Below are 12,658 nucleotides of genomic sequence, written 5' to 3'. Positions count from 1 at the left end.
TTAACCGTATTTACATTGAACCTTCTGGGGAAATTTGATTCGGGTCGCGACCAATTTGGGTCGCGACCAGAGTCGCGGAACGAATTAAATAAGTTCGTGACCCGAGGTACCACTGTATATCTGGAACACATTCCTTTAGTTGTTCAGCTAATATTGTTGACTTGTACATTCTTTATAAGTTTATTTCGGTTTTAACTCTACAGTTATTTAGACCCCTAAAGAGCTGGCTCTTCACTCAGGCCTTTGGCGAGGATGACAGGTGCCCTTTTGTTCTTCTGTCTTGTTTTTTTGTGTGCTTGTTCGTGTGTGGTTTTTTGTTCTTAAATGTTTTTAACAACTGTAAAGAACCCAGAGTCACTAGGAGTTGGGCAAAATATGTTGTAAATCCTGGAATTGGTCATTCATTTGTGTAGTTAATTTTTCAAACATGTAAGTAATCTTATCAGATTCTGATTCTCCGGAATCCACGTCCCTCCGCCCCCCCCCGCCTCTCCTGGGACATCCTAGGATGCTTAAAGAAAGAAAAGGTGGTTTCCATCAAACGAGACACACCTGTGCGCCGGTGCCACTTCGCGGATCCCGCCGGAGCTTCCCGAGTCAGAGGCCAGATGATGAACCGGCTCGTTTCGAGAAACCGCGAGGGGAGCGTCCCAGGCTTCGTTCCTCTCTAGCGCCCCAACGAGCAACGTCCGCGCCCCACCGCGGCTCCCGTCGCCGAGCGGGGAAAGGCCTCGCGGGACCCGGCGCGGAGAGCGGCTCCCGAGGGGAAGCGGGCCGCGAGGGCCGCGGGGCCTCCCAGCCGCCCCGCCAGGCTTCCCGGGCAGCACCTGCCGCTCCGAAGCCCGGAGTTCGGGGGAGCCCCAGGCGCAGGGAAGGCGCGGCCCAGCCCCGGCGGAGGAGCTCCGCCCTCGCGCGGCGGAAGGAGCGGGGCGGCCCCCTCCGGATGGGGCGCCCGGCCCGGCCCGGCCCGCCCCCGCCGTCGCAACGCGCGGCTCGTCCGGCCGTGAGCGGCAGGGCCGTCCCCATGGCGGCGGAGGCGCGGGGCCGGGAAGGCCTCCGGGCGGGCCTGCGCGGCCTGCACGAGCAGCACCGGGCCTGGCGGGGCGCGCTGGCCGCCTGCGCGCCGCTGCTGCGCGCCCTGGGCAACCTGGCCCGGCAGGCGGAGGCGGCGCGGAGGGTGGCCTTCGGGGAGACGCCGCTGCGGGCCTTCGCGCGCCTGCCGGAGCGGCTGCGGCTGAAGCAGCGGGCGGCCATGGAGGCGCTGCTGGCGGAGCTGCGCCGGGAGAAGCTGTAAGCCGCCGCGCCCCCCCCCCCCTCGCCCGGGGCTGAGCCGCCGCCTCGCCTCGCCTCGCCGACCCGCCCCGTCTCCTCTCCTCCTCTCCCGCAGGCCGGCGCTGAGGGAGGCGCGGGACGCCGTCGGCGCGCGCGCGGCGGCGCTGCTGGCGCTGGGGGGTCCCGGCCCGGGCGCGCCGCCCCCCGCGCCCGGCCCCCGCTGGGCCGACCTGCTGGCCTGGCTGCTGGACGCCGAGGCGCTCTACCACGCCGTGTATCCTTCGGGCGCGCGGGGCGCGGGGCGGCGCGGCGGCGAGCGAGCGAGCGAGGCTCCTTAACGGCGCCGCGCAGGTACTTGGAGGCCCGGCTGCTGCTGCTCTCGCTCAGCTACCGGGATTTGCCGGGGCTGCGGGCGGCGCCCCGCGCCTGGGAGCGGATCACGCGGCAGGGCCGGCGAGGCCGCGTGGAAGGTGAGCGCCGGGCGGGCGCGGGGCGCTCCTGGGCCGAGGAAGGCGGGGGAGGGCGCGCCGCCCGGAGCCCCCGGAGGAGTGGCCGGAGGCGAGACGGGCGGATCGTGGCGGATTCCTGACCCGGCGCCTCTTTCTTCCCGCCCCAGACGCGTTGCTGAAGGTCTTCGTCTTCCTGGAGGACGCGTGAGGGCGGCCGCGCCTGCCCGGCCAGCCCTGCCGCCGGAAGGCTCCGGCTCCGGCTCCTGGCGGGGCCCCGCCTGGAAGGCCGCGCGGCTGTCGCAGCCCGGGCCGATTTCCCGCCGGAGCGCGGTTCTTAATGGCGCCTCGACATAAATAAAGTTGGTTTTCTGCCCTTAAGGTGCCCAGGTTCTCTTTTTAGAGCGGCGGGCAAGCAGGCCAGGGCCGGTTTACATGGCCCGCTTTTGCCAGGAGGAGGAGGAGGAGGAGGTCGGAATGAGAGGCGGGTGGGGGCCTCTTCCAGGAATCTTGTGGCGAGGAGAGCTCGTTTCTCCCGCTGGGTTCGCCGCTGCCGAAAGCGCGCTCGCGTTGAAAGGCAAGTTCAAGAAATGCGTTTGCCGTTCGGGGCAGAGTCCCCTTGGCAGGTGGGACAAGGTAGCTGCGCCTCCACGTGCAAGGATGCAGCTGGGCTCATGGGCTTAGCGCGGCTGTCAGTCTGGGGGAGGCCCCAAGCTGAATTTTTTCCATTCTTATTTGTGCAGCGTTTTAATAGTAAACATAAAAGAAAAATAGAATTTAATTTTCACTTTACTGGGCTTGGTCGGGCCCTTTCTTCACATTGGTATAGCACATTCCAGTTTTCTTGATGCTGTTGAAGTTGGAGATGTGCTGTGTCTGGGCCTGAAGCAGTTTATCCACTTGAGGGCACTCGTAGGCCTTCGCGTGAAGAAGAGGGGCAAACGTGGGAAACTCTGAAGGGGAGGTATCTCTCTTTCCCTATCTAGCTATACAAAAAAAACGTGGTAAGCTCCTTCATAGAAGATCCCACATCTGGGCAACATCAGCCAAGAAACTAGCTTTCTTCTGATATAATTTGATCATTTTATGACCTATAGTTATAGGCAGTAAGAAAAAGACTTAATTTTGGGCAGCTGGCTTCTGGGGCTTGTAGTCTGCCTCATTCCTCAGTGGCAGTTCTTAAAAATACCTTGAGAACAGCTCGAGTACTTTTAGCCCCTGGTTCCTTTTTATGCCAGTTTTTATGAAAGGTGGTTAAAGTTGCTGCCTAAAAATTCCTGTTGACAGTGGTATTGGTTGAGGCAGTATGTCAGAGGCTGCCCAAGACGGACGTACAGACTGCTGCTTGAAGCACATAGGGAAGTTCAGCCTCTTGGGTGTATCGGTGGTTGAACTGAGGAGCCTGAGTCTTGTTTCTTTGGCTAAACAGACCCCTGTCTGTGTTATCCTTGGCTCCCAGAATCGTGGAGTTGGAAGGGCCATCACTTCCACCCCTCTGCTCAGTGCAGGAGCCCAGTTAAAGAGTCCCAGACCAATAGCTGTCCAGCAACGCGTCCAGCGCAGTGGGATGTTGGTTCTGCTATCAAATGTTTTTATAATTAGGGAGGATTTTTTCCTTAACTTTCAGGGGGGGGTTCCTTAAACCCATTATTCTGTGTCCTGCGTACAGGCATGATAGGGAAATTGTCTAGACTCACTTCAGAGTAACTTCCTTTCAGGTATGTGAAGAATCCTACTATGTTTTTCCTCACACTTCTCAAGGCTAAACAATATCTCCTATCATAAGTTTTAGTTTCTAGTCCCTTGATCATCTTGGTTACCATTCTCTGAATCTGTTCCAATTTCTCTTTATCCCTCAAAGTTTGGGGCCCAGAACTGGACCAGTGCCAAAGAGAATGGAATGATTTGGAAATTATAGTTCAGTTGATGCAGCTTAATGCTGCTTTGGCCTTTGTGGCCATATCATACTGCTGGTTGATACTTGGTAAACTACTAAGTAAACTGCTGTTTGAGTTTTTTTCACAAGTATAGTTATCAAGCCAGATAGGATGCTACAGCTGTGGATTTGATTTTTGTTTCCTAAATGAAGAATTTTGCATCTGTCTTTGCTAAGTTTCATTCTGTTATTTTTAGCCTATTTCTCCAACCTATCAAAATCATTTTGAATTTTTTGTTTTCTAGGGTATTAGTTATCCCTGATGATATATTTGCCTGTATCATCAGCAAATCTGATAAGCATTCCCATCCAAATTATTATGAAAATACTGAAGAGTGAAGGACTCAGGATTCCCCTTGATATCTTCCATGAGATAAAGAGCCACTGAGAAACCCTCCATCACAATTTTTATGCTAGCCGTGTGTCACTTGTTATGCCTTCAGTCTCAGCTTAACTAGATCATTAAGCAGCATTCATGAGGTCCTTTATCAATGCCAGTCAAGATGGATTTATTTATTATCATTTCCACGACTGAGGATGGACTTGGATGTGGGTCTTCACAACAGCTTAACCACTACAGCACCCTGGCTCTTAAACTATATATTATGGATGCAGCATTTCCATAAACTACTAAGGAAGATCCTAATCAAATAATGAGAGTAGTTACAGTAGAGTAATGGATTCCCGCAGTGGGCAGGAGTTGGACCAGATGATCTCCAAGATCCTTACATTCTATGAAGTTTGGCAGGATTTGTTCTTGATGTATCTACATTAATTTGTGGTAATTAACACATCGTTGGCTTGTATATCAATCCCTTTTTGATCTGCTCCAAAATCTTATCCAGACTTATCAAATCATTAAAGTAATGTTTAGGGCTTAAGAGCCTGGACTTGCCTCTTGTATTTTAACAGATAACAGTACTGGTCTTTGACCACAATAAAGGTAACCAATAACTGATAAAGGTTTAGTTTAAACGCAATAGGGAGGGAGGGGGGGGGAACTCCAGATCATTCACACCCATCCTGCTTGCTGCAGCATTCCCACTAACCATTGTTTAGGGACGTTTCATGATTCAGCCTGCTGCCAAGTTCTGTTAGGAAAGTAGCGTTTCCCTGCTTTGCCATCCAGGGCCTCCCTCCCACGTGGGCATTCCAGGCGCGTGGGGGAGGAGCCTTTGGACTGCAGCAAGCCTCTGTGTCAGAACCTGCATCACCCAACTGTTGTTGTTTTCCATTGTATTGCATTCGTTGGGAGTTGGATTGATTTGGTTCTGCCACTTGTAAATAAGGAGGGGGGGTGGCTGTTAATGGTTGTAAGGGGAGTTGGGAAGCAGCTTAACCATATATGGGCAATGTAGACTGGCTTGATGGCCCGCCAGGCAGCTGGGGCCCAAAGAACCAGGAAGAAGCTCGGGGAGGAAGGAGAGAGGTCAACAACAGGTGAAGAGGAGTCACGATGCCAGGCAATAAGGGGAGGGTGGATAAATAGAGGGAGGTTTACCCAAGGCGTTAGTTTTAGCAATGTTCTGTTTACAAGCTACATGTACCTCTTAATAAAGAAGTATTTATCTGACCCAAGCCTGGTTGTGTGAGAATGCTTCAGAACTGAGAGTTGGACATCGTGGACTTGACATTTTGCTAAAACTCCCTGATACTGGATTTCACCCGAGAGGAAACTCTACGAGGAATTTCCAGCCACCTAGCATGGCCTCTGAGGAACTGCAGAAAAGTTCACCAGAGGCACCAGCAGAAGAGGAGGAACGGCAAATCCCCTTCACTGAAGCTCTAGCGGGCGCCAGACCGAAGACCCCAACGAGGCGACTGGCCCACTGCTGGGACCCACCGAGAGACTGGAGCATCTGGGAAGACGCTGGAGGGTTCACCCCTGAGGTGCCAGCCCGCCCTCGATGGTCGAGGGCCATGGGGACTGCGACCAAAGTGACAACGCCATGGGGTGAGGGACAACGGGTGAGGGAGCTGGAAGACGAAGTGCACGCACTGAGGAAGGAGTTGGACAAGCTGAGGATTCTGGCTCAACCTTCCGTGCAACCGCCCAACCCTCTACAGGGGCCGGCGCCGATCGACCAGCCCTCCCCAATGGCTCTGCTGGAACCACCGACCCTTCCCCCTCATCGGGCCCCGGTCCAAACCCCCGCGGGACGAGGCGGGGGAGCGGACCAGGAGCAAGCCGCCCAACGACCTCAACAGGCGGAAGGGGAGCTGTTGCGAAGATGGGGGCTGGTAGAGAAGTACGACGGAGACCCTGCCCAACTGCCCGCTTTCCTGAACCAGGTGAGAATCTGCATGGGCACGTGCGGGCACCTGTTTGCCAGCGATGCCTGGAGGGTGCTGTATGTGTCCCGCTTCCTGGTGGGCGTGGCAGCTGAGTGGGTGAACGACTTGAATGAAGCAGAGGCCCCAGAACTGGGGGACTTCGACCGCTTCATCACCGCCCTACGGGACCGGTTCGAGGACCAATGTGCCCGCTCGCATGCAGCGGAGGCAATCCGGGAGCTGAAACAAGGGGCGCGCCCCGTGTCAGACTATGTGCTGGAGTTCAAGCACTTGGTGGCGAAGCTCCCAGACTGGCCGGAGGGGTTCCTCATGCGGCTGTTCCAGGAGGGGCTGGACCCACGGCTCTTCGAGAGGGCCGTGGTGAGGGGGTGTCTGGAGACCTTGGCGGGATGGATCACCCATGTCTCCGTGTTGGAGGCGCAACTGGCCAGAGTCAAACCGCACGGCGCGGAGGCGAGATGGCTCCCTAGCGCTGCAAAGCAAATGGGGAGAAAACCGGCAAGGAAGGAGTTAACCCCCTCGGCAAGGCCGCAGGCCGTGGGGAAAGCCTGCTTCATGTGCGGCGAGAAGGGGCACTTCATGGCGGCCTGCCCCCAGAACCGAAGCCTACAAACCGTGCCGAAAGGGAAAAAAGCCGAGAACCCTGCAAGAGCGATGAAAGCCCCACGGAAAAGCACAGCGGCGAGAGGCGAAGAAGAGAGGCTGAAGATTGCCTACCTCTCAGACAGTGAGGACGGATGGGAGAGCTCCGGCGAGAGGGAGGAGAGCCCAAGGCGCGACCAGCTGATCCCGAGCAAATCGATCGAGGACATCCGGGTGAGTCCCAGGACGTATGAAGTAGTGATCCGTGCTCCGTGATCGACTCGTCGGGCCCAGCTCACAGCATTGCTTGATTCGGGTTGCTCCCGGAGTTTGATCAGCCCCATGCTCGTCACCGGTTTAAATTTGAAAGTGCACCGGCTGAAAACGCCCATAATCTTCAGGCAAGTGGATGGAACAGCAGTGGGGGGAGGTGCGGTCCGCTACTACACAGAGGCTTTTGAGTTAAAAGTCGGAACACACCGGGAGACTTTAAAGTGCCTGGTCGCGCTGCTGGCTAGTTACCCCCTCATTCTGGGAATGTCCTGGCTGGAATGGTGGGACCCCCACATCAGCTGGCGGGAGAAGACTCTGGACTTTCCAGATGGCGGGCGTGGGACTGCGCAGGCGGAGCCCAACCCACGAGGGGAGCTGGGGGCAGCAGCTCTGAAGGAGCAGCGCCAAGGGAGGAAGCCCCATGCAGGGGGAGGGAAGGAAATCCCCTGGCGATATAGGGACTTGGCGAAAGTCTTTAGCGAAAAGGAATCTGACCAGCTACCGCCACATCGCCCCACAGACTGTGAAATTGAGCTGGTGCCAGGAGCGAAGTACCCAACCCCAAAGATGTACTCAATGACCCAAAAGGAAATGGGGGCATTGAGGGGATTCATTGACAAAAATTTGAGCCAGGGCTTCATAGTGCCCGCCAAATCCCCCCTGACAGCGCCAGTACTTTTCAGAGAAAAGAAAGATGGGACTTTACGCTTATGCACGGACTATAGGGAGTTAAATGCAATATGCACAGAGAACAAGTACCCTCTGCCATTAATAAAAGATTTGTTAGGCCATTTGGCAAAAGGAATTTTTTTTACCAAACTAGATTTGAGAGAGGCATATTTCAGGGTGCGTATAAAAGCTGGGCACGAATGGAGGACCGCATTCTGCTGGGCCCTGGGACACTACATGTATCGAGTCCTCCCATTCAGATTAAAAGGCGCATCCGGGGTATTCGTGCAGCTGATTAATGAGGTCTTGCACGAGTTCCTCTACCGAGGAGTGTTGGTGTACTTGGATGACATTTTAATCTACACCGAAACAATGGAGGAACACGTGAAATTGGTCAGGAAAGTGCTGGAGAAACTGCTAAATGTGCAGTTGTATGCAAAATTATCCAAGTGTGAGTTCCATAAAGATTGCATTGACTATCTGGGCTACAGAATATCTAATAAAGGAGTGGAAATGGATCCCAATAAGGTGCAGGATGTCCTAGCTTGGGAGGCCCCAAAAACCAGGAGACAACTGCAACGTTTCCTTGGCTTTGCCAACTTTTACAGACAATTTATTCCTAATTTTGCACACAAGTAGCCCTCCCTCTGACTGATCTTTTAAAAACAAAGGACAAACCCTCGGCAGCTGCAAAAGCCCCCAGCGCCTCTTTAAAATGGACAGCAGAATGTCAGGAGGCTTTTGAAACCCTCAAGAAATTATTCACTGTTGAACCCATCCTAAAACACCCAGACCCAGCAAAGCCTTTTGTTATTCAGGCAGATGCCTCAGACGTAGCCATTGGAGCAGTCCTGTTACAGAGGGATGAGGAAGGTGTGTTAAAACCATGTGCTTACTTATCTCGCAAGTTCACTGAACCTGAGCGGAGGTGGCTAGTATGGGAAAAGGAAGCTTTCGCAGTGAAATGGGCTTTAACAAATTGGCGGCATTTGCTGGAGGGAGCGGAAGAAACTTTTGAGGTTTGGACGGATCATAAAAATTTGGAGGCTTTGACAGCACCCAGAAAGTTGTCTCCTAAACAGATAAGATGGGCACAATTCTTCAGCAGATTTAATTTCACTTTAAAATACATCCCAGGAGGGAGGAATTTCTTAGCAGATGCGCTCTCCAGGCTGCCCCAGCACAATAGCCAAAGGGAGAAGGTGGTGTCAGCTGTAATCCCAAACCGGCAGGGGCCAGAACTGGCAGCTGCAGTCACTAGATCACAAAGTAATGCCACCAAAACCCTCCTCAAATCAGAGTTCTTAATGGACTTAAATTGATTCCTGGAACAGGATGAGTGGTTTCAGGAGAATAAGGAGGAACTAACCCAGAGGGAGGGGGCATGGTGGAATGCAGATAGACTGTACGTGCCCCAGGAGGCTCGCAAAATGGTACTACAAAGGTGCCATGATGATAAAACAGCAGGACACTTTGGCTTTGTCAAAACTTTACATCTACTCCGCAGGCAATTTTGGTGGCCTTCGCTCAGGAGAGATGTGGCAGAATATGTAACTACCTGTCCTGTATGCGCTATGGCCAAAAGGCAAGGGGGGAAACCCCATGGGTTATTACAAACTGTGGCCTGCCCTGAAAAACCATGGAAAGAAATAAGCATGAATTTTATTGTAGGCCTGCCAGAGAGCAGGAAAATGACTGTGATTTGGACTGTTACTGATCTCTTCTCTAAACAAACTCACTTCATCCCGTGCAAAGCCATTCCTTCAGCACCTGAACTGGCTGCCTTGTTTATACAACACATATACAGATTACACGGTTGTCCTGAAAGAGTGATCCGCGACCAGGGGGTCCAGTTCTCCTCTAAATTCTGGAAGGCATTTTTAACCCTTTTGGGGTCTAAGCAAGCAATGAACTCTTCCTTTCATCCTCAGATGGACAGAGCAACAGAGAGGAGGCATGCGGGGTTGGAACAGTATTTGCGATGCTTCATAAACCATCAACAGGACAATTGGGTGGACTTATTACCTTATGCTGAAGTGGCTTACAATAATGCTGTACACGATAGTACTGGGCTGTTCCCTTTCCAAATTGTATCAGGGCAAGAATTTGTACCTATACCTGAACTTCCCCACGCTCAAACAGGTTAAAACAGTAGTTGAATGGGGTGACGGATAAGGGGATTGTGGCCTATCGCAGAAAAAGCGATTGCAAAAGCTAGAGAAAGTTATAAAACACAAGCAGATAAGAAGAGAGCACCACATGAACCGTGGAAAATGGGAGACAAAGTGTGGTTATCTACCAAGAATCTGAAATCTTCCAGGCCTTGTAGAAAGCTTGATAATAAATACATAGGACCTGTCACGGTGGATAGAGTAATTAACCCTGTGTCTGTACGTTTGAAACTCCCCAAAACCCTCAGGAAGATTAATCCTGTCTTCCACAGTGAACTATTGAAACCCTACAAGGAATCTGATAAATGGAGGCCAGCAGTGGCCCCTCCTGAACCTATTATGATCGAGGGGGAACAACACTTTGAGATGAGGGAAATATTGGACTCTAGAAAATTCAAAGGAGACATTCAGTATTTAGTACATTGGAAACATTTCCCTAAATCTCTGGCTGAATGGGTCTCCAAAAGACATGTTAGAGCTCCTGACTTAATTTTGGACTTTTATAAGAAGTATCCTAACAAACCCAGGTGAACGTGTTGAACTCTATGGGATGTATGTTTTCATAATTCCAGTTCCTCTTTTTCTTATTTCTAGGGCTCCTGGCCAGCGTGGTGAAGAGGGTTTTTTTTGGGGGGGGCAGTATGTCAGAACCTGCATCACCCAACTGTTGTTGTTTTCCACTGTATTACATTCACTGGGAGTTGGATTGATTTGGTTCTGCCACTTGTAAATAAGGTGGGGGGGGGGTGGCTGTTAATGGTTGTAAGGGGAGTTGGGAAGCAGCTTAACCATATATGGGCAATTTAGACTGGCTTGATTGCCGGCCAGGCAGCTGGGGCCCAGAGAACCAGGAAGAAGCTTGGGGAGGAAGGTCAACAACAGGTGAAGAGGGGTCACGACGCCAGGCAATAAGGGGAGGGGGGATAAATAGAGGGGGGTTTGCCCAAGGCGTTAGTTTTAGCAATGTTCTGTTTACAAGCTACATGTACCTCTTAATAAAGAAGTATTTATCTGACCTAAGCCTGGTTGTGTGAGAATGCTTCAGAACTGAGAGTTGGACATTGTGGACTTGACACTCTGGGAACACCCACTCCAGGGTGCTGGAATCTCAGCCCCTGTGGCCATTTGGCTTGTGACTGTGAGAGAAATGCAGTACTTGGTTTACAGAGCCTTTCTTTGTGGGGGACAGGGGAATAGTAACTTCATGGAAAACTGTATATATATATATATCTTCCAGAAGATTGATACCATTTGGTAATAAAAACTAACCCTAATTGATATTTGTGCCTCAAAATGTCCAAGAGGAATAGAAAATTAAGGACGGGCGGCTGTGTGCAGAACACCACCCAAAGTACCTGAGAGAATTAGAGGCTGGTGTTACAGACGCTGCTCCCAGGTTCGGCTTATGGTCACTCACTCACACACTCACAGCCTGTTGAGGCACGCGGATCTTGTCAGCCCCCCTTGCTTTCTACCTGGGTTTTCCAGATAGGTACGGCTGGAGCAGACAGACACACAGCCCTAGTCAACAGCGGGGAAATAATTGGGGATACACACAAACCACTTCCAACTGAACACTGGGGCACGAGAGGTTCTTTGTAATACACGGAGACCCAGTGAATTTAAAGTAACAGCAAAACTTTACTGGTTGCAAGGTATATTTGCTCTTCCTCATACACACACACACACTTACCCACGCCCTTCCCAACTAGGCTGCCAGGCACTAGCTAGAGGGACGGAAGCCGCCAAGTCTGGATGACTCAGATGACCAAGAAGACTCAGATGACTCAGACGACTCAGAGTGGGCGGGCTTTGGGACCCCTTTTATCCCCAAAAGTACAAGTTGATGGGATTGGGGCGAGGGCCTCCATGTGCTCAGGCCCAACCTCCTCTTTCTGGTTCAGGTCATGTGCTCAGGCCCAACTTCCTCTTTCTGGTTCAGGTCCTTTGTTTTTCCTTAACGACTTGCTTCCTTCTTTTCTACCTCCCCGAAGGGATCCCATAGATAAGTTTCCTGGCTTTTGTCCTCCCTGCTTACGTGCCGGCTTCATCTTTAGGTTATGGCAGCTTCAGCCTAGTCTCACACTGGGAAGGATCTTGGGGAAGTCTAACCTGCTGAGGCTGGCAACCCAAGTCCAAGCAGATCCAAGGCACAATGGTTCGCATCCTGGGGAGCAGGAAAAGGTAAAGGCAGGGCATCGTGGGACTTTGGGAGTGAATGTCAGGCACAAAGCTCAACCCGTGAGCTGCTGACCGTTAGCCAGACCAAGGACTCAGGATTACAATCGTGGTTTCTGGCATGAGCAAAAATGGACAGAGAAGAGAGGGAAAGTGGAATTCTCATTCCAAGGATCCCAGAGACTTCGTCCCCCAACAACTTTAAGCCCCAAGTGTAAACAGTCTGGAAAGGTTCCAGAAGACTCACATGGCAGGCCTAGAAAGCACAAAATGAACTTTCAGATGTAGCCATAGGAATATTACCTTCTTGAGGGGTTGATATTCCTACGGCTACAACCTTTGTAAAAAGTCCATTGTTTCCAGCTCCTATGAGACGTGGTGGGCCACCAGGTTGGCAGCCTTTTCACCTTGACGGGTAGCAGTGGATGGACAAAAGGTAAAATAACAAAAACAACAGTTTGAATATCAAGCCTGGCTTCACCACACAGTTGGTGAGCTACGAAAAGAGCTCAGTGTGCAATCAGCATGGTTTTTACCAGGAGAACTTGCTGGTGGAGCAGGACAGCTGGCTGATGGAACTGTTGGGAGACAAGGCTCTGAGCTACCATAGGCTCCAAGGGAGGAGGGTGAATCCTCCAGGGTCTCTGGAGGAGCAGTTGCAGCTCTGGTTTCTTACAGGATTTTTGCAAATGCAGCTGCAAAAATGGGGTCTTACTCTTGCTTTACATGACCTCAATGTGGAAAAGCAGTTGTGTTCATGCTGGTGGAAGGCCCAACTGTGGAAGAGAGAGAAATACATTTAAGGCAGAAAGAGGCGGTGCAGGAGCTGCTCCAGG

The 12,658-nt window shown here is 52.2% G+C and overlaps 3 protein-coding genes across 4 annotated transcripts in view; 2 read left to right on the top strand and 1 right to left on the bottom strand.

Annotated features, from left to right (window-relative positions):
• The window catches only part of LOC148216940 (uncharacterized), a 589,705-nt gene that overhangs the window by 506,063 nt on the left and 70,984 nt on the right, over window positions 1–12,658 (bottom strand). The window lies entirely within an intron of this gene.
• Window positions 947–2,099, top strand: AIRIM (AFG2 interacting ribosome maturation factor). 2 transcript variants are annotated; one of them, XM_088154169.1, is made up of 4 exons: window positions 947–1,290; window positions 1,388–1,546; window positions 1,624–1,742; window positions 1,889–2,099. In XM_088154169.1, the coding sequence occupies exons 1-4, from the start codon at window positions 1,025–1,027 to the stop codon at window positions 1,927–1,929; spliced, it is 585 nt and encodes a 194-aa protein (XP_088010295.1). In that variant the 5' UTR covers window positions 947–1,024; the 3' UTR covers window positions 1,930–2,099. The 2 variants fall into 2 exon arrangements, with proteins under 2 accessions (XP_088010295.1, XP_088010299.1); XM_088154173.1 differs by lacking the exon at window positions 1,624–1,742 and having other exon boundaries at window positions 1,388–1,623.
• On the top strand, window positions 2,071–6,807 carry LOC148216941 (uncharacterized). The gene is made up of 2 exons (XM_088154156.1): window positions 2,071–3,436; window positions 3,900–6,807. The coding sequence occupies exon 2, from the start codon at window positions 5,359–5,361 to the stop codon at window positions 6,805–6,807; it is 1,449 nt and encodes a 482-aa protein (XP_088010282.1). The 5' UTR covers window positions 2,071–3,436; window positions 3,900–5,358.

This window comes from Python bivittatus, unplaced genomic scaffold (genome assembly GCF_059951505.1).
Source record: "Python bivittatus isolate LINGU-HERP-01145 unplaced genomic scaffold, Pbiv_v1 ctg000040_np1212, whole genome shotgun sequence".
Classification (NCBI taxonomy): domain Eukaryota; kingdom Metazoa; phylum Chordata; class Lepidosauria; order Squamata; family Pythonidae; genus Python; species Python bivittatus.
Note: the sequence above shows the minus strand (reverse complement) of the source record. Positions and strands in the feature narration are given on the sequence as shown.